This window comes from Pongo pygmaeus, chromosome 6 (genome assembly GCF_028885625.2).
Source record: "Pongo pygmaeus isolate AG05252 chromosome 6, NHGRI_mPonPyg2-v2.0_pri, whole genome shotgun sequence".
In the NCBI taxonomy this organism is placed as follows: domain Eukaryota; kingdom Metazoa; phylum Chordata; class Mammalia; order Primates; family Hominidae; genus Pongo; species Pongo pygmaeus.
In genome coordinates this window covers 42,718,579-42,740,089 of record NC_072379.2, presented here as the reverse complement: position 1 = coordinate 42,740,089, position 21,511 = coordinate 42,718,579, and the positions used below count along the sequence as shown (strand labels likewise).

At 44.6% G+C, this 21,511-nt stretch overlaps 1 protein-coding gene across 5 annotated transcripts in view; it reads left to right on the top strand.

The window, feature by feature from the left end:
- The window catches only part of BLVRA (biliverdin reductase A), a 51,380-nt gene extending 30,150 nt beyond the window's left edge, over positions 1 to 21,230 (top strand). For all 5 annotated transcript variants that reach the window (XM_054495961.2, XM_054495958.1, XM_054495962.2 and 2 more), the window contains 6 exons: positions 902 to 1,023; positions 5,179 to 5,298; positions 6,647 to 6,744; positions 14,384 to 14,491; positions 17,538 to 17,709; positions 20,865 to 21,230. In XM_054495961.2, the coding sequence (XP_054351936.1) occupies positions 902 to 1,023; positions 5,179 to 5,298; positions 6,647 to 6,744; positions 14,384 to 14,491; positions 17,538 to 17,709; positions 20,865 to 21,123 (879 nt within the window). In that variant the 3' untranslated portion in view covers positions 21,124 to 21,230. The remainder of the gene's footprint in view (positions 1 to 901; positions 1,024 to 5,178; positions 5,299 to 6,646; positions 6,745 to 14,383; positions 14,492 to 17,537; positions 17,710 to 20,864) is intronic.
- The last annotated feature ends 281 nt before the right edge of the window (positions 21,231 to 21,511 follow it).

Sequence of the window (21,511 nt, the reverse complement as noted above, 5' to 3'; positions counted from 1 at the left end):
GCAATCTCCACCTCCCAGGTTCAAGCAATTCTGCCTCAGCCTCCTAAGTAGCTGGGATTACAGGCACCTGCCAACATGCCCAGCTAATTTTTGTATTTTTAGTAGAGACGCGGTTTCTCCATGTTGGCCAGGCTGGTCTGGAACTCCTGACCTCAAGTGATCCACCTGCCTCAGCCTCCCAAAGTGCTGGGATTACAGGCGTGAACCACCGTGCCCAGTGCATGGAGATAAATTTTATCAGTTTTTATTATACTGAGTTGCTGTATAACTTAAAAGTCAGTTTGATTTTTCACTGTAATACTGTTCACATACAGCCTCCAGCAGTGCACTTAAATAATATTTAAGATACTGCAGTATCTTAAATGTGGAACTCAGAAGGCTGTAGTGAAGAGTCAAAGCCTGTGGATTCCAAGCTGAGTAAGGTGACGAATCATGGTTTGCCCATTTACCTCCTCTGCCAGCATCTGATGAAGAAGCTGTGCCCTCTGAATGACTCCCAGCAGTATCAGATTCACGTGTCCACTGGAGGAGGGACCCAGGGAGGGCAGAAGTACCAGGCCATGGGCTGGGTCTGGCTTAATGAGGAAAGCTCCCTCATTATTGGAGATGGGGCAGTAGAAGTAGAGAGCCAAATTGGGGGAACACTTTCTGTGGGTGCTCGGAAGGTTTTCAACCTACAGACATGGTGGAGCACCTTCAGGAACAGGTTTTGGCGAGACTGACTTCTCTCCAAGCCCCCATTTCGGGGACTGTCTCATCCCATCCTGATGCCGTGGCTTCCTGTGTGTTTTGGGCTGGCTTCCATCTTGCTCGTCGGGACCCTGCCAGCCCCTTTGTTTTGCAGTTTTCTGCTTGATGCCTACAGTGTTTTCAGACTCCACCTTGGTCCCTTGTGTTTCAGCCCGAGAGGAAGTTTGGCGTGGTGGTGGTTGGTGTTGGCCGAGCCGGCTCCATGCGGATGAGGGACTTGCGGAATCCACACCCTTCCTCAGCGTTCCTGAACCTGATAGGCTTCGTGTCCAGGTGGCTCACACTGTCTTTGTGCTTCATAATTTGTGGAAAGCCCAGTGAGGCGGATTAGCCGCAGGACATGGAGATTTTCCAGACCCAGGGCAGGGAGAGCCATCTCCCGACTGAGAACTGTGCTTAGGGTCAGACCCACAAGATCTCAGGTTGGGATGGGTCTGGGAACTGAAGCTTGCTGGGCCTGCAGCTGGGATGCACAGTAGGTTGGCCTGGGAGACTGGAAGACAGAGGCAGGAGGATGAGCTCAAGGCTGACAGTTAGAGAAGGGGCACAGAAAACACATGTATGGGGCTTTGGCCTGAAAGGCTTTCAGTGTGCACCAGGGAATCCTGACATAGTCATCATGACAGCCGTCCTAGGTGGTCCTGGGCTTTACATGTGATATTTCCTTCTAGGTAGTGTTATTAACCCCCCAGTTTACAGATAAGGAGGCTGAACCACAGAAAGGTTAAGTAATCTGCCTGAGGTCACACAGCTGGAAAGTCTAAGAACTGAAGTTGAGCAGAAGTCTGTTTCCAAAGCCCATCTTTTAAACACCATGTGTTCTTTTGCCATTGGTAATTTTGAGCCTCACTTTTTTTTTTTTTTTTTTTTTTGAGACAGGGTCTCACTCTGTCACCCAAGCTGCAGCGCAATGGTGCAATCACAGCGCACTGCAGCCTTGACCGTCTGGGCTCAAGTGATCCTCCCACCTCATGGCTCAAGTGATCCTCCTGCCTCAGCCTCCTGAGTAGCTGGGACTACAGACACACACACCACCATGCCTGGAGAATTTTTTTTTTTTTTTTTTTTTGTAGAGACAGGGTCTCCCTATGTTGCCTAGACTGGTCTCAAACTCCTGGGGTCAAGTGATCCTCCTGCCTCAGCCTCCTGAGTAGCTGGGACTATAGACACACACACCACCATGCCTGGAGAATTTTTTTTTTTTTTTTTTTTTGTAGAGACAGGGTCTCCCTATGTTGCCTAGACTGGTCTCAAACTCCTGGGGTCAAGTGATCCTCCTGCCTCAGCCTCCTGAGTAGCTGGGACTACAGACACACGCACCACCATGCCTGGAGAATTTTTTTTTTTTTTTTTTTTTGTAGAGACAGGGTCTCCCCATGTTGCCTAGACTGGTCTCAAACTCCTGGGGTCAAGTGATCCTCCTGCCTCAGCCTCCTGAGTAGCTGGGACTATAGACACACGCACCACCATGCCTGGAGAATTTTTTTTTTTTTTTTTTTTGTAGAGACAGGGTCTCCCTATGTTGCCTAGACTGGTCTCAAACTCCTGGGGTCAAGTGATCCTCCTGCCTCAGCCTCCTGAGTAGCTGGGACTACAGACACACACACCACCATGCCTGGAGAATTTTTTTTTTTTTTTTTTTTTTTTTTGGTAGAGACAGGGTCTCCCTATGTTGCCTAGACTGGTCTCAAACTCCTGGGGTCAAGTGATCCTCCTGCCTCAGCCTCCTGAGTAGCTGGGACTATAGACACACACACCACCATGCCTGGAGAATTTTTTTTTTTTTTTTTTTTTTTTTTTTGTAGAGACAGGGTCTCCGTATGTTGCCTAGACTGGTCTCAAACTCCTGGGGTCAAGTGATCCTCCTGCCTCAGCCTCCTGAGTAGCTGGGACTACAGACACACACACCACCATGCCTGGAGAATTTTTTTTTTCTTTTTTTTTTTTGTAGAGACAGGGTCTCCCTATGTTGCCTAGACTGGTCTCAAACTCCTGGGGTCAAGTGATCCTCCTGCCTCGGCCTCCCAAAGTGCTGAGATTATAGGCGTGAGCCAGCACACCCAGCCTCCCCCTTTTCTTTAAGGATTCATTTATCTCCAGTCAAAATCAAACTTATCACCTTGTTTCTTCTTCCCCCATGCTCAAATTTTCCACTCACCCCTGTACACACACACACACACACGCACCACTCACGCACCACTCACCAGACTAATCCTGTATAACGTCATTTGTCAATATTAATTGTGAACTAGGTACAGGCACCAGACTAATCCTGTGTAACATCATTTATCCATATTAATTGTGGACTAGGTGCAGGCACTGGGCTGGGCCTGGAGACATGGTAGGGAGCAAGTTAGGCAACTCTTTTTCTAGTGCTTTAGAGACATCAGATAAATATTTACACAAAGCATAAGTAACAATTGTGATGGTCCATGCAGAAATTTTTTCATATTTTCATTCATGGGGCCATCCTCTTCCTGCCTGTCTCAAAACGTGGCCCCACTTTTAAGGATTTAAAATGGGCTTGGAGGCACCAGGGAGACCCAGAAGTGCTAGAATCTGCCCTTGGCCAGCCTTCTCCTCCGCATAAGATTCCAAGGGAGCTGCACACAAATGGGAGAGCAAAGTTAAGATCAGGCAGCACCGTAACCCCCATCGCACCCCTATCTGGAGCTGGGACCACACACAGCACTTGGGCGCAAGGCTGAAGTGGGACCTCTCCTTTTCCCTTAAGCCCCAGTCCTCTGCCAGTTGGCTTCCAGGATCAGCTCAGTGGGAACACCTACACTACCCAGGTTGTATGGGAGGATGGCCAGGTCACACCCCTGCATGACAGCCCTGCCAGTACTCACACTGTTTCCCTCTTCACATACCCTTCCCCTCCTGACCTACCTGCTAAGTTCTACCTCCTCCCCAGGAAGCTTTTCTGGTATATTCCTTTCCCATCCTGAGTCTCCATCTCCTACTTCCAAGCACCACGTTTCTCGTGGTAGTCTTGTGGTGGTGGTATGTACACGTGTGTGTGTGTGTGTGTGTGTGTGTGTGTGTGTGTGTGTGTGTGTCTTCCTCTAGCTGACTGACCTCGTTGAAAGGCGAGGATTTTAATTTGTTCTCCATGATTTCTCCTACAGCGCCTAGTACATAATAGGCAAACAATAAGTATGGCTGAAATTGAGCAATTTAGTTTGGGTGGCCCCATTAGAAGAAACCTAGCATAATACTCTTTGGGAGCTAAATTTCCCCGAATGCTTTCTGCCTGCTGCAGCTCAGCTAGAGCTCTGAGCGGGCTGAGGGCCTTCTGCTTGCTGGCTGTCCCACATTCCCCCATGACTGCCACCCTTAGAGGGCTACTCTCCTGCCCCAGCCGCTGCACTGGGAGGTGTACGGACTACTGGGGCTTTGGCTCTTCGAAGACTGCAGCTCCCCCATGCTCTAGAAGAGTCAGAAGGCCTTGGGTTCCCCTCCTGCTTCTGCTCCTGGTTAGTCAAGGCTATCACTGCCTATTATGTGCTAGGCATTGTAGGAGAAATCATGGAGAACGAATTCCTCACCTTCCAATGAGCTCAGTCGGCCAGAGGGAGGAAGACACACACACACACATACAGACACACCACACACAGACACACACACACACACAGACACACACACACACACAAACGTGTGCATACATACTACTGGGCTTCGTTAGCTTACCTATAAAGTAGCTTGAAGTCACATGCCAGTTTTCACCCTAAATGTGTTAATGTATTGGATTTGGATTAGGTTTGGTAGTCACAATGTTTGGCCAAGTGCTTGGAACTGGAAGTGACCATAGAGATCACTTCTCATGAGATAAAAGTAGATTGTTCCCTTTATTTTTATGTTATTTTAGTTTTTGAGGAGTCTCGCTCTGTCACCCAGGCTGGAGTGCTGTGGTGCAATCTCGGCTCACTGCAAACTCCATCTCCTAGATTCAAGTGATTCTCCTGCCTCAGCCTCCCAGGTAGCTGGGATTACAGGCGCCCACCACCATGTTTGGCTAACTTTTGTATTTTTTGTAGATACAGGGTTTCACCATGTTGGCCAGGCTGGTCTTGAACTCCTAACCTCAAGTGATCCACCTGCCTCGGCCTCCCAAAGTGCTAGGATTACAGGCTTGAGCCACCGCGCCCAGCTGTTTCTTTTGTTTTGGAGATGAAGTAATTCAAGACTCTCCCAGGTCATACACACTGTGAATGGTACTGTTGGCACTCAATGCCAGATCCCCTGATTTGAACCCTGAGGCTATTTTTCTCACTCCACAATGGAAAATAGCCTGGAAGTGGGAGAGAAGAAACTCATTTCTTCATTTCTGGCAGCAGATCACCAGGACCTTGTCGGGAGTAGGGGAGAAGGATGGTGCTCCTTTCTTCTACCATTGAGTTCCATTTCTCTGTTACTCTGAAATAGAAGGGAGCTCGGGAGCATTGATGGAGTCCAGCAGATTTCTTTGGAGAACGCTCTTTCCAGCCAAGAAGTGGAGGTCGCCTATATCTGCAGTGAGAGCTCCAGCCATGAGGACTACATCAGGTGGGTTTTCCACACAGGCAGTCCTTGCCTTACACAGCAGTGCAGTACTGGAAAAATGAGCAAGCAAGCTAAAACACCCTGCAAAGGAGTCAGAAGAGCCAGTGAGAAAATTACAATTGCTCTGTGACCAATCACAGAAATGTCAAAACATTAAGAAATTCTTATTGCTGGTTATAAATATATAAGGAAATGAAAAAATAGTAAAATTAATATTTAGTATGTGTAATTTGAAACATTAGAAACATTCAGAATTAAAGTGTTTTATTTCTCTGTAAAAACCCATCGAGAGTAGTTTTCAACAGTAGTGGCCTCCTTCTTCTCACCAGACAGTTTAGGATGTGGAGCCGGCATCCCTGGCGAATTATCATACTCCTTTCTCAGTTTGGATCAGCTTCCAATGTTTTCTCCTTTGTGCTTTCAATGTCATAAAATAATGGTTGAGTTCCTTTAACCCTCAGGACCTGGCAGCTAACAGGGAAGTGCCAGCTGCCTTCCTCAGTCTAGCTTCCTTCTAGGTTCCTACAGCTGCTCCCACCATGCTGTTTCCCACGGATAAGATGCTTCCTCTTTATCAGTCTAGCTCTACAGTAGGCAAAAACACCTTTCCTTGGCTTTCCTTTAACCTTTTCTGGCACTAGAGTGTATTTCCTTAAGAAAAGTGATTCTGACATAAATCCCATGCTTATAAATATTTGTACTCTTGTATCCAAAGAATGAAATCTGAACTGCGGAGCACAGAATTGTAGGTCCTTCACAGTCAGGCCCCCAGCTACTTTTCCAACGTTATTATCCTCCACGGCCTGTAGTCCACTCCCCTGCCACACTGAAATTTGCCAATTGAACAAAACCCCACAAATGCCCAAGCCCCTGCATACGCTGCTCACAGTGAAATATACTCATCATGTTGCACCTGGAAAATGTCTGCTCATACTTTGAGACCCAGTTCATAGGTCCTTAGTGAAATCTTTTCAGACTGCCTCAGGCAAAGCTAGCTGCTGTGGGTTTTTTAGCCTTTATAGCTACCATGTGGTGATAGGAAATTTATTTGTTAATGTGTCTTTATTTCTCCTCCACAGTAATTGGTAAATAGTACTTAGTTGAATAAATGAATGGTTGAATGTTCAAATTAACACATAACCAGAAAGTCGTCTGTCACAGGATAGTAGAAAACAATGTGGGATACAGTTCTTCCTCCATATCCCGTGGCACTGACTCCTACCCCCAGTCATGACACATTCACACACAGAAACTCTCATGCCTTTATAACATTCTGTTCTCTATTATGCAGAGCATTTTAGTGAAGCTTATTCGAAGGGTTCTTTCTCTGTATTTGTCTCGTTTACCAAAGGCAGTTCCTTAATGCTGGCAAGCACGTCCTTGTGGAATACCCCATGACACTGTCATTGGCAGCCGCTCAGGAACTGTGGGAGCTGGCTGAGCAGAAAGGTAATGTATCTTACCAAGAGTTTCTGCCTCCAGGATTTCTGTGATATCATCTTTATGCCTTTAAAACTTAACCCCATTTCAGATATCTCCTCCTGGCTACACTGGCACTCTGGGCTCCCAACTGCCTCCTCACCCCCACACTGTAAGCACACATAGTGGAGGGCAGAAGGATGGGTGGGAATTTGCAAACTTTCCGTCAAAGCTTATCAGCTTATTTTACTCACTCTAAGGAAAAAATATGAATTAGTTTTCACCTATGCTTATGTCATGATATTATTTTGGCTTTATTCATGTGATACTTATATTGCTAAATGCTGGGATATCCTAAAAATTCTCACATAAGAGAAACTGATTGTCTTATTTGCATAGTTGGTAGTTTTTGTTGTTTCTAAACAAGAATAACCGTTTGTTAAATATTTAGTATATGCTAGGAACTTGGAAACTCTGCTAAGCACTTCATATGTTATTTTGCTTAATTCTTCTAGAATCCCTTGGAGGTATATATTTTCTCTAGATGCTGTATAGAAAAACATGGCTCAAAGAAGTTAATTTGTGCCAGGTCACAAAGCTAATAACATGACTACTAAGTGGGAGGTAGAGATTTTACTCAAATCCTACTGGGCTCTTAAGTTCACATTTGTTCCCCTAAGCCATACCACCCTCCAGAAGGGAGAAATTAAGACTTTCCCAGGCCAGACACAGTGGCTCATGCCTGTCAGCCCAGCACTTTGGGAGGCCAAGGAGCTCAGGACAACCCTGGGCAACATAATGAGACCCTGTTTCTACAAAAATCTTTTACAACTTTTTTTTTTTTTTTTTTGGTGGGGTACAGTGTCTCGCTATGTCACCCAGGCTGGAGTTCAATGGCACCATCTTAGCTCACTGCAACCTCCACCTCCTGGGTTCAAGGGATTCTCCTTCCTCAGCCTCCTGAGTAGCTGGGATTACAGGCGCCCACCACCATGCCCAGCTAATTTTTGTATTTTTAGTAGAGATGGGGTTTCACGATGTTGGACACGATGGTCTCAAACTCCTGACCTCTCAATCCACCCACCTCAGCCTCCCAAAGTGCGGGGATTACAGGCATGAGCGACCGCACCCGGCATACAAAATTTTTAATTACAAGAAAAAAAAAAGACTCAGCTGGGCACAGTGGCTCACACCTGTAATCCCAGCACTTTGGGAGGCTCTGATGGGTAGATTATTTGAGCCCAGGAGTTTGAGACCAGCCTGGGCAACATGGTGAAACCCCATCTCTCCTGAAAATATGAAAATTAGCTGGGTGTGGTGGTGCACGCCGGTAGTCCCAGCTACTTGGAAGTTCACCTGAACCTTAGGAGGTTGAGGCTGCAGTGAACCATGATCGGGCCACTGCACTCTAGTCTGGGAAACAGTGTGAGACCCTGTCTCAAAAATAAAAATAAAAATTCTTTAAAAGATCTACCCAGACAAACAAAAACCAAGTGAGTTGATCACTACTAGACCTGCCCTACAGGAAATGCTAAAGGAAGTCTTTCAAGTTAAAGTGAAAACACTAGACAGCGACACAAAAATATTGCTCTCTGGTAAAGGTAAATATATAGACAAATACAGACTTCCATAGTATTGTAATGTCGACATATAAATCACTTTAGGCCAGGCACGGTAGCTCAAGCCTGTAATCCCAGGACTTGGGGAGGCCGAGGCAAGCAGATCATTTGAGGTCAGGAGTTCAAGACCATCCTGGCCAATATGGTGAAACCCCATCTCTACTAAAAATAAAAAAATTAGCTGGGCGTGGTGGCACTTGCCTGTAGTCCCAGCTACTCAGGAGGCTGAGGCAGGAGAATCACTTGAACCTGGGAGGCGGAGGTTGCAGTGAGCTGAGATGGTGCCACTGCACTCCAGCCTGGGTAACACCGTGAAACTCTATCTCTAAATAAATAAATAAATAAATATCACTTTAAATGCTGGTATAGAATTTAAAAGACAAAAAAAATACAAACTATGTTAATGGATGTATAGTATAAAAAGATGTAATTAGTAACATTAATAACAAAATGGGGGGTCAGAGATATAAAGGAGTAGAATTTTGTATGTGATTGAGTTAAGTTGTTAGTAGTTTAAAATAGATTGTGCAGTCAGGTGTGGTGGCTCATGCCTGTCATCCCAGCACTTTGGGAAGCCGATGCTGGTGGATCACCTGAGGTCAGAATTTCAAGACGAGCCTGGGCAACATGGTGAAACTCCGTCTCTACTAATAATACAAAAATTAGCTGGGCCTGGTGGCACGTGCCTGTAATCCCAGCTACTCCAGAGGCTAAGGCACGAGAATCGCTTGAACCCAGGAGGTGGAGGTTACAATGAGCCAAGATTGTGCCATTGCACTTTAGCCTGGGTGACAGAGTGAGACTCCATCTCAAAAATTAAATACATACATAAATAAATAATAAAATAGATTGTGCCTATAATCCCAGCACTTTGGGAGGCTGAGGCGGGCGAATCACCTGAGGTCAGGATTTCAAGACCAGCCTAGCGAACATGGTGAAACCCCATCTCTACTAAAAATACAAAAATTAGCCAGGTGTGGTGGCACGCACATGTAGTCCCAGCTACTGGGGAGGCTGAGGCAGGAGAATTGCTTGAACTCAGGAGGCGGAGGTTGCAGTGAGGGAGATCGCACCACTGCACGCCAGCCTGGGCAATAGAGTGAGACTCTGCTCAAACAAAACAAAACAATACAAAACTGACAAGATGTAATGAAAGCAGTACTAAGAGAGAAGTGGATAGTTGTAAATGCTTACATTAAACAAGAAGAAAGATCTCAAATCAACATCCTAACTTTACATTTCAAGGGACTAGGAAAAGAAGAGCAAACTCAATCGAAAATTAGCAGAAAAAAGCAAGTAAAGATTAGAACATAAATAAAAGAGAGTAGAATAGCAATAGAAGAAAATCAACAAAACCAAGTTTTTTTTGAAAAAAATCCATAAAATTGGACAGAATTTTAGCAGATTAAGAAAAAAAAGAGTTGGCCGGGTGCCGTGGCTCACGCCTGTAATCCCAGCACTTTGGGAGGCCAAGGAGGACAAATCACGAGGTCAAGAGTCCAAGACCCGCCTGGCCAAAATAGTGAAACCCCATCTCTACTAAAAATACAAAAATTAGCCAGGCATGGTGGCACGTGCCTATAGTCCCAGCTACTCAGGAGGCTGAGGCAGGATAATCACTCGAACCCGGGAGGTAGAGGTTGTGGTGAGGGGAGGTTGTGGTGAGCCGAGATTGCGCCACTGTACTCCAGCCTGGGCAACAGAGTGAGACTGTCTCACAAAAAAAAAGAAGAAAAGAGTAAAGACAAACTAAAGTCAGAAGTGAAAGAGGAGACATTACAACCGATGCTGCTGAAATAAAAAGGATTATAAGAGACTACAGTGAACACTTATACAATTGTTATACTCCAACAATTGGATAATCTAGAAAGGGATAAATACCTAGTAGCATATAACCTACTAAGACTGAATCATGAAGAAACAAAAATCTGAACGGATTTATAATTTGTAAGGAGATTGAACCAGTAATTAAACACCTCCCAATAAAGAAAAGCCTAAAACCAGATGGCTTCACTGGAGAATTCTACCAAGTGTTTCAGTCTCTTCAAAAAGTGGTCCCAGGAAAACAGGATATCCACATGCAAAAGAATGAAGTTGGACACTTACCTTACACCATATAAAAAATTCACTCAAATGGATTAAAGAACTAAATTTAAGACCTAAAACTGTAATATTGTTAGAAGAAAACATGGGAAAGCATCATGACATTGGATTTGGCAATAATGTCTTACATATAACATCAAAAACACAGGCAAAAGAAGCAAAAACAGACAAATAGACTAATCAAACTTAAAACCTTCTGTGCCTCAAAGGAAGCAATCAACCGAGTGAAAAAACAGTCTATGTAATGGGTGAAGATATCTGCAAATCTTATCTTTGATAAGAGATCAATATCCAGAATGTCTAAAGAACTCTACAACTCAACAACAACAAACAAACCAAATAAACTGATTTTAAAATGGGCAAAGGACTTAGATAGACATTTTTCTGAAAAAGTTATACAGACGGCAAACAATCATATGAAAAGATGCTCAATACTACTAATCCTTATAGAAATGCAAATCAAATCCACAACCACCGTCAGTAACCACCAGCATCAGTCAGCAGCCATCAACATGGAAGCGAGACCTTCCTCCAGCAGAAAGATGGAGGATCAGATGGTAGCATTTTTTGTTTGTTTGTTTTTGGTTTTTGGTTTTTTAAGACAGTCTCGCCCTGTTACCTAGGCTTGAACGCAGTGGCGCAATCTCGGTTCACTGCAACCTCCACCTCCTGGGTTCAAGTGATTCTTGTGCCTCAGCCACCTGAGTAGCTAGGATTATAGGTGCACACCACTACACACAGCTAATTTTTGTATTTTTAGCAGAGATGGGGTTTCGCCATGTTGGCCAGACTGGTCTCGAACTCCTGGCCTCAAGTGATCCGCCCGCCTGAGCCTCCCAAAGTGCTGGAATTACAGGCATGGGCCACTGTGCCCAGCTCAATAACATATTTTTAAATTAAGATACGTACATTGTTTTCCTAAACATAGTGTTATCACATACTTAACAAACTACAATATAGTATAAACATAACTTGTATATGCACCGGGAAACTAAAATATTCATGTGACTCCCTTTATTGCAATATTCACTTTATTGTGGTGGTCTGGAATGAAATGTGCAGGATCTCTGAGGTATGTATGTAACCACATACAACCATCAAAATCTGGAAACTGGCATTGGTACATTACAATAATCTAATCCTCAAACCTCATTCAAATTTCACCAGTTGTCCCAATAACATTCTTTATGGCAAAATGACTGAGTTCAAAATCATGTATTATCTTTTATTGACATGTCACTTTTAGTGTCCTTCATTCTGGACAGTTCCTCCATCTTTTCTTGACAATTATGAATATTAGTTAGTTATTGTGTAAAATGTCCCTAAATTTGAATATATCTGATGTTTCTTCATGATTAGATTTGGGGTATGCATCTTTCACAGAAATATTATGGAAGTGGCCAGGCATGGTGGCTTACACCTGTAAGTAATCCTAGCACTTTGGGAGGCCAAGGCAGGCAGATTACTTGAGGTCAGGAGTTCAAAACCAGCCTGGCCTACATTGTGAAACCCCGTCTCTACTAAAAATGTCAAAAAAATTAGCCAGGCATGATGTGGGCACCTGTAATTCCAGCTACTCGGGAGGCTGAGGCAGGAGAATTTCTTGAACCCGGGAGGCACAGGTTGCAGTGCGCCGAGATCACACCACTGTACTCCAGCCTGGGTGAAAGAGCAAGACTCCATCTCACAAAAAAAAAAAAAAAAAAAAAAAGGAAACGATGCTGTTTTTCACATTGTATTCTGTCAGGTAACATCCAATATCAGTTCATCTAATTACTAATGATATCACTTCATTAGGTGGTGTCTGACGGGCTTCTCCATTGAAAGTTACTTTTTTTCCCTTTGTAATCAGTGATGATCTTGTGAGAAGGTAGTTTATAACTAGTTAAATATCCATTCTCATCACACTTTCTGATATTCATTTATTATTTTATATCAGTAGGAACTCATAGCTTTGTTTTTCTATCCAGTGCTGTTGTTACTTTTTATTATTCATATTGATGTCCACATGGTTCCAAATTTGCTCAGTGGGGAACCTCTTCCTGCCAGCTCCCTTGTCATTTTGTTAAGTTTCCATTATTCTTTGAATTCTTGCTTTCTGGCACAAAGTGGTTAAGGCTCATCTTGTACTTTCTCTGCCTCAGCCTTGGAATTAGTCAATTCTCCAATGGCTAATAACATTTTGATGGCAAGATTTGGACACTGGGTGTGCTTATGGCTTTGGGCTATCTCTGCAAGCCCTTTCAGTGAACAGACCTGGGAATATATGGATACGGATGTGTGTGTGTACTGTGGTTACCATGTGTGTTTATCACAATCAGGCATTGAGTGAACGACAGGAAAACAACCAAAGACACAGTTGGAAAATACATAGTTTCTTTAATAACCATGGATGTGTTAACACAGAGACTGTTACATAATGCTGGGGAAAATACAACATGTTCCCCAGAGTTTCATGGTGGGGTGGGGGGCAGTGGGCGAAACTACCTGTGAGGAGAAAAGCTTCTACTTATTGCAAAGCATTTTGTGCCATTTAGTTGTTGCAAAGCCATTTTGTGCCAGAAAGCTTCTACTTATCACAAGAAGTTCCTTTTGCCACATTCACGTCTTAGAGTGGGTGGGAAGGACCCCATCCTCCCACACACCTGACATTTCTGGAGACTCCTGCGACAGACATCTTCCTTGCTCCTGAGGTGCAGGTCAAGCCCAGAGCATTTGGCAGTATTTGCTGTGAAGCTGAGTTAGACAAAGGCAACTGTCCCAGGAGCATCTCCCACTGACCCAGATTTCTGTCTGTTTCAGTGAAACTGTAGATCATAACCACACTTTGTACTTAATCACAAAATAGTTCTGGTGTTTTAGGAAGCTTCTGGCCTAGAAATGAAAAAATTTTTGTAGAGCGAAAAAATTTTTATATAGCAAAAAAAAATTGTTAACAGCTTTCTTTTATAATCCAAAATTTATTTTATTTTATTTTATTTTTATTTTTTGAGACAGGCTGGAGTGCAGTGGTACTATCTTGGCTCACTGCAACCTCCACCTCCCAGGTTCAAGTGATCTTCCCAGCTCAGCCTCCCCCCAAGTAGCTGGGACCACAGGTGCATGCCACCACACCTAGCTAATATTTTGTATTTTTTGTAGAGGCCAGGTTTTGCCATGTTGCCCAGGCTGGTCTCAAACTCCTGAGCTTAGGCGATCCACTTGCCTTGGCCCCCCAAAGCGCTGGGATTATAGGCATGAGCCACAATGCCTGGCCATGTTCTTACTCTGTTAGATTTTTATGCTGCACTGCCTCCTCCTGTCTAGAACAGTAGCTAACTGTCTCCTGGCCCACAGATGCATCCCTGATCTCATCTTGCCTTTGGACACAGGTAGATACCATCTTGTTCTCTTAGATTTTAATTTCATTTCTCAGGTTTTCATTTCATTCATTTCTCTTTTTTTCTTGTTCTTTTTGAAATGGAGTCTCACTCTGTCACCCAGGCTGGAGTGCAGTGATGCAATCTTGGCCCACTGCAATTTCTGCCTCCCAGGTTCTAGTGATTCTCCTGCCTAAGCCTCCCAAGAAGGTGGGCTTACAGGTGCCCACCACCACACATGGGTAATTTTTGTATTTTTAGTAGAGGTGGGGTTTCACCATGTTGGCCAGGCTGGTCTGGAACTCCTGACCTCAGGTGATCTGCCAGCCTCGGCCTCCCAAAGTGCTGGGATTACAGGCATGAGCCACCGTGCCTGGCCTTCATTTCATTCATTTCTGTTGTAGGCTTAGAAGTAGCAGCTTCTTCAGCTGGGGTGGGTGACAGTGGTAGGGAGGCCATCCTGGCCGTGTGCCCAGGGCAGTTATGAGTGCTTCATGTCCTGTGTTAGGGGATGACAAAGTACCCTCCGGGATGCACACCTAGACACAACTGACAACTGCCCTTTTTATTCCATTTTTGTCATTACAGGAAAAGTCTTGCACGAGGAGCATGTTGAACTCTTGATGGAGGAATTCGCATTCCTGAAAAAAGAAGTGGTGGGGAAAGACCTGCTGAAAGGGTCGCTCCTCTTCACAGGTCAGTGCTACGTGGGATCACAGGTCATATGTGAGGTCCAAAGACCAGCCAGATTCTTTCCTGGCTCTCTGGGACAGGAGTTTGTATTAATTTCTGCTCAAGACTCTCTGACTCAGGGCCAACTTAATTTTCCCAGATGGGATTTAATTCCTTGGTGGCCCTTGGGTAAAGAGTATATTAGAAATCTCAAGCATATTTATGCTCTATCCCAATCTTAACTAGTTGGAGATTATTTTTCAACTGGAAGTTGTACAGTAAAACTCTTTTAAAAGGACTGAGAGATAGGTGCTTGGAGAGGAGAACATTTTTGTACTTCCTTGCAAAGCAAATATAATATGAAGAGCTCCCTTCCTCCTCTAGCAAGTTATAAGGACATTGGCAGCAACCACAGTATTTATTTATTTATTTATTTATTTATGAGCCAAGGTCTTACTCTGTTGCCCAGGCTGGAGTGCAGTGGTGCAATCATAGCTCACTGTATCCTCAAGCTCCCAGGCTCAAGCAGTCCTCCCACCTCAGCCTTCCAAGTAGCTGGAAACACAGATGTGCGCCACAATACCCAGCTAATTTTAAAATTTTTGTAAACGGTGTCCCCCTATGTTGCCCAGCCTTGTCTCAAACTCCTGGGCTCAAGTGATCCGCCTGTCTTGGCCTCCAAAGTGCTGGGATTACAGGCATGAGCCACCGTGCCCAGCTGACCACAGTATCTGATCTGCTGTATTTGTAGCTGTTTACTTGATGTTGGTCACTCTTTGAGCAGCTCCATTAGCAATAGGAAATGGGCATGCAGGAAGCTCCTGCTCTTGTGGCCACTTTTGGATGGGCTCCTTCTCTGGCTATATCGTTGAGCACCTGGGCCACCATTCCTGAGGGCTTTCATTACAGAAAGGAGACCCTGACATGGCCTGGCACTTTTGCATGGTAAAGCCACTGATACATAGTAGAACCTCATTTCAAAATCTGTCTTCATCCTTGAAAATGGTAATATAATGAGAGTACAAACCATTAATTTGTACAAGAAACTGTGTTAAGTATGTGATGTGCATTAATCCATATGACAATCCTATAAAGTGGTATTCACTACCCCCATTAGACAGATAAACTGAAGTTCAGAGACATGAGTGGCTTCACAGAGGTAACGTAGCGGTCATGAGACAGAGCTGGATTGGAGCTCAGCTCTCTAAGTGGCTGGAACTGTTGTGGGTGGCTGCTTAGTATTCTGTCCAAAGAACTAGGCTGGGCATAGTGGCTCACGCCTGTAATTCCAACACTTGGGGAAGCTGAGGCGGGTGGATCACCTGAGGTCAGGAGTTCGAGACCAGTCTGGCCAACATGGTGAAACACCGCCTCTACTAAAAGAAAAAATACAAAAATTAGTCGGGCATGGTGGCACGCACCTGTAATCTCAGCTACTTGAAAGGCTGAGGCAAGAAAATCACTTTAACCCAGGAGGCAGAGGTTGTAGTGAGCCGAGATCGCACCACTGCACAGCCTAGGTGACAATGAGACTCTGTCTCAAAAACAAAAAACAAACAAACAAGAACTAGAGCAGACAGTAACCAGCCCTGGGGAAGTCTTTTTGTTTTGTAAGTTTGATACTTAGGCCCCAGTGATTTCAAACCATATTGTCTATGAAAATTCTAATTTTTGTTTGGTTTTATATATAACATTACTTTTTAAGAATATACTCATTGTTATTAGTCATTGTTTTAAGTGAATATCAAGGTCATAAGAAATGTTTTGTTTATAATGTAATGTAACAGATATGAAGTCTTTTAAACTTAGGTTATGTTTAAGATTTTGGCTGGAGGCAGACGGGAGCAGTATCTTGACCAAATGGATTTCTCACACCAGTACTCTTTTTTATATTTATATATATATATATTTTTGAGATAGGGTGTCACTCTGTCACCCAAGCTGGAATGCAGTGGTACAATTATGGCTCACTGTAGCCTCAAACTCCTCAGGCCCAGATGATCCTCCCACCTTAGCCTCCTGAGTAGCTGGGGCTACAGGTGTGCACCGCCACACCTGCCTAATTTTGTGTGTTTTTTTTGCAGAGACAGAGTCTTGCTATGTTGCCTAGGCTGGTCTTGAACTCCTGGGCACAAGCAATCTGCCAGCCTTGGCCTCCTGAAGTGCTGGTATTACAGGCATGAGCTACTGTACGTGGCCTTTTTAGGCTTACTGCAACCTCCGCCTCCTGGGCTCAAGTGATTCTCCTGCCTCAGCCTCCCAAGTAGCTGGGATTACAGGCACCCATCACTATGCCCGGGTAATTTTTGTATTTTTTTTAGTAGAGACGGGGTTTTGCCATGTTGGCCAGGCTGGCTCGAACTCAAGTGATCCACCCACCTTGGCCTCCCAAAGTGCTGGGACTACAGGCGTGAGCCACCGCACCTGACCCCAATACTCTTTTGAGTGTACTTTTTTGTTCACAAGATTAGGAAGACTAAGAAAACATTTAACATTGTATCAATTTTCTTGATATTGAAATAGCTCAAAGGTATTACCATTTTCTCCATAGCTATTATAATACCTTCACACCTTATTGCCACTTACACATCGGGTAGTTATAAGAATACAGGCTTGCAGGGCTAAAATACTTTGATTCTTCTTCTTTTACCAGACTACTTTAAATCACTAAAGAGGATGTATATATATATGTATATGTAGGTACGTGTTGTGTGTGTGTATGTATGTGTATCTACATATGTATACATAGATGTATATATTAGAAGCCTGAAACTTTTTTATTATCTTGTTTGGCTGGATTGACTGCTGTTTCCAGTAGAATGTTTTACTAAAACTGAATTTAATAAACAGGAAAAGACAGAGATGCTTTTATGATAGAGTTGAAATTCAGCCACCTGAGTTTTCATCAGTATCATTAATCACTTGCCCGCCTACCACATAAGGCAAGGTCCCATCGTGCTGATCACTCGGCCACATCTTTTCACACCCCCGCCACCCCCGCCCCCGGGGTCCTTCTCTCCACCTCGCATTCCTGCTTCCCAGTTCCCACAGCATTTGTGATTTCCCACAGCTGGCCCATTGGAAGAAGAGCGGTTTGGCTTCCCTGCGTTCAGCGGCATCTCTCGCCTGACCTGGCTGGTCTCCCTCTTTGGGGAGCTTTCTCTTGTGTCTGCCACTTTGGAAGAGCGAAAGGAAGACCCGTATATGAAAATGACAGTGTGTCTGGAGACAGAGAAGAAAAGGTAAGTCATGAGAAGCCATGAGGAGGAGGAAATTTAAGGACATCCTAGTACATTCGCAGGTATGATCCAAAGGGAGCCCTGAGGGGCTAGACCCTCACTCCCAGTTCCAGAATGGCCATCTGCTTCTGCAGATTGAGTGCTGAGATTGCACTTGTGTTGCCTCCTCTCATCCTCTCAGCAGCCCTGTGAGGTAAAGAAGACAAACATAATCCCATCTGCCAGTCAGTAGACAGAGGCTTACAGAATGCCAGCAGGTTGCCTAAGTCATGCAAGTCATTCATAGCAGATTAGTAGTGGAAAATACATTACTTTGGCTAGGCGTGGTGGCTCAGGCCTGTAATCCCAGCACTTGGGGAGGCCAAGGGTGGTGGATCACCTGAGGTCAGGAGTTTGAGACCAGCCTGGCCAACATGGTGAAATCCCGTCTCTACTAAAAATGCAAAAATTAGCCGGTGTGGCGGTGCATGCCTGTAGTCCCAGCTACTTGGCAGGCTGAGGCAGGAGAATTGCTTGAACCTGGGAGGCAGAGGTTGCAGTGAGCTGAGATCAGGCCACTGCATTTCAGCCTGGGCAACAGAGCGAGACTCCTTCTTGAAAAAAAAGAAAAGAAAAAGAAATTATGTTAACTCTGTGACCTGATTTTTTTCCAGTGTTTTCTTATGAAAGTTTTCAGGCATATTGTGAAGTTGAAAGAATTTTTCAGTAAACACCCATCCACCTAATCCCTAGACTCTGCCGTCAACAGTGTACATGTTCCCCGCAGGGCCACACATTCACCCCTCAGTGCAGCCAGAGTGTGAGGGTCTGTGTTTCAGCTTTAGCATCCCGTCACCCTGTCACGCTGTTCCCAAAACATTCTGACTTATTTCTCATACCAAGTCTTTTTTAACAAAAGCACATTCATTATTTTCCTCCCAAAGCACCTGGGCTCTGTAAATTATTTAGAACAGTAAGGGTTTTAGAGTGTTTCTAGATGCCTTTGCAGAGAGGTGGGTCTCCTGGTAGTAAAAGAAGCAGACATTGGGTATTTTAAAAAGAAAAAAGAATTTGAGTTCCTGAATGAAGCCTGATCTAGTCCATTTTGAGGAGTTTCTTCTTCGCTAGGAAAAGGCAGAGAGGCCTGGCAGATGAAGGCAAAGCACATGGAACTTGGCAGTGCTGCCTATGGAGTGACCAACAGTGGTGGCCTGGGCTCTGGTGTGGCCATGTGAGTGTTAGGATCGCAGCCGTGGTCAGACCTATACACAGACAGTTGTAGCACCCTGTAATTAAAGGTAAAGATACTGTAGGGTGCTATAGAAGCACAGGGAAGGGGAACCTGGACTAGGTCAGCTCATGGTTCTGATAGGAGGCAGTGCCTTGTTTGGTCTTGAAGTTGAGTAGAAGTCAATGAGGAAGCAAGATGTTGGGGAGGCAGAGGCTGACTCTCTCTCTCTCTCTTTTTTTTTTTTTTTTAATGAGACAAAGTCTTGCTCTGTCACCCAGGCTGGAGTGCGGTGGCGTGATCTCAGCTCACTGCAACCTCCATCTCCCGGGTTCAAGCGATTCTCCTGCCTCAGCCTCCCGAGTAGCTGGGATTATAGGCGCCTGCCACCACGCCCCGCTCATTTTTGTATTGTTAGTAGAGACGAGGTTTCACCATGTTGGCCAGGATGGTCTCGAACTCCTGACTTCAAGTGATCTGCTCGCCTTGGCCTCTCAAAATGCTGGGATTACACGCATGAGCCACTGCACCCAGCCCTGACTCTCATTTTTGAACAGGAGAGGCAAGCATCAGATGAGGGGTTGGGACACAGAGCAGTTAATATAATATAATAATAACTTCTTAAAATCATAGTACTTTCTGTGTCCCAAATTGCATTTAAAAAAATTTTTTTTATGTATTTATTTATTTAATTTGATACCGAGTTAGGAGACTGGCTGACTTTCGTATTTTTGGGTAAGATGGGTTTTTGCTATATTGTCTAGGCCGGTCTCAAACTCCTGGGCTCAAGCGATCCACCCACATCAGCCTCCAAGCCTGGCCACAAACTGCATTTTTATCTCACAATGTCACAGCAAGATGGGTAAAGCTGTATACTTATTACCATTACTTATTTTTACTAGTGAGGAAATTGAGGTACAAGAAAGATCTTGACATTCTGCATTCCCTCAAATCCCAAGATTCCATATTATTTAAAAGGACATGAGAGGCCGGGCACAGTGGCTCACGCCTGTAATCCCAGCACTTTGGGAGGCTACGGCAGTTGGATCACCTGAAGTCAAGAGTTCAAGACCAGCTTGGCCAACATGGTGAAACCTCGTCTCTACTAAAAATACAAAAATTAGCCAGGCGTGGTGGCAGTTGCCTGTAATTCCAGGTACTGGGGAGCCTGAGGCAGGAGAATCGTTTGAACCTGGAGGCAGAGGTTGCAGTGAGCCGAGATTGCACCAGTGCTCTCCAGCCTGGGCAACAAGAGCAAACATCTCAAAAAAAAAAAAAAAAAAAAAAAAGACATGAGAAATTTTCTTAGGTAGACTATGTAGAATACCTCGTTTATTTTTATTCAGTGTCAAAATAAAAGTTAATCTTTGTTGCCATCTCCCAGAACATTTGCTAGACTGTACTATGAGCTTTTAAAACTAGTCATGGGAGGCCAGGTGCGGTGGCTCACACCTGTAATCCCAGCAGTTTGGGAGGCCAAGGCAGGTGGGTCTCCTGAGGTCAGGAATTCAAGACTAGCCTGGCTGACATGGCAAAACCCCATTTCTACTAAAAATATTTTTTTAAAAAGTAGCCAGGCATGGTGGCAGGCGCCTGTAATCCCAGCTACTTGGGAGGCTGAGGCAGGAAAATTGCTTGAACCCAGAAGGCGGAGGTTGCAGTGGGTCGCGATTGCACCACTGCACTCCAGCCTGGGTGACAGAGCAAGACTCCATCCCAGAAAAAAAAAAAAAAGTCACCAAATGAATTCCCCTGCCTGATGGCAAAATTAAATTAAAGACTGTTTGGCTGTGAGGTTGACACAGTCACCCACAGCCTCTGGGAGGCTGGTGGCTGCAAGGAGGATGGGTACCTGACAAGGACATGTTACTAGGCGGTCTGGTGCCAGCAAGCACCCACTTGTGCTCTTGTGTAATCTCTAACATGATTCTTTTGTCTTTTGTCTTTGCAGTCCACTGTCATGGATTGAAGAAAAAGGACCTGGTCTAAAACGAAACAGATATTTAAGCTTCCATTTCAAGTCTGGGTCCCTGGAGAATGTGCCAAATGTAGGAGTGAATAAGAACATATTTCTGAAAGATCAAAATATATTTGTCCAGAAACTCTTGGGCCAGTTCTCTGAGAAGGAACTGGCTGCTGAAAAGAAACGCATCCTGCACTGCCTGGGGCTTGCAGAAGAAATCCAGAAATATTGCTGTTCAAGGAAGTAAGAGGAGGAAGTGATGTAGCACTTCCAAGATGGCACCAGCGTTTGGTTCTTCTCAAGAGTTGACCATTATCTCTATTCTTACAATTAAACATGTTGGGGAAACAAGAATCTTATTGTTATGAACTATGTTGGGATATTTGGGGTTGGGGCTATGCGGTGGGGACAAAGCGAGAATGAGCGTTGGTTGAGCTGAACTAAATGCTTTGTATGTCTGATTTCACTTACTCCTCCTAACAGCCCTATGAGATGAGTACTAGCAGGCCTCTTTTTTTTTTTTTGAGAGTCTCACTCTGTCACCCAGGATGGAGTGTAGTGGCACCATCTCGGTTCACTGCAGCTTCCACCTCCTGGGTTCAATCAATTATCCTGCCTCAGTCTCCCAAGGAGGT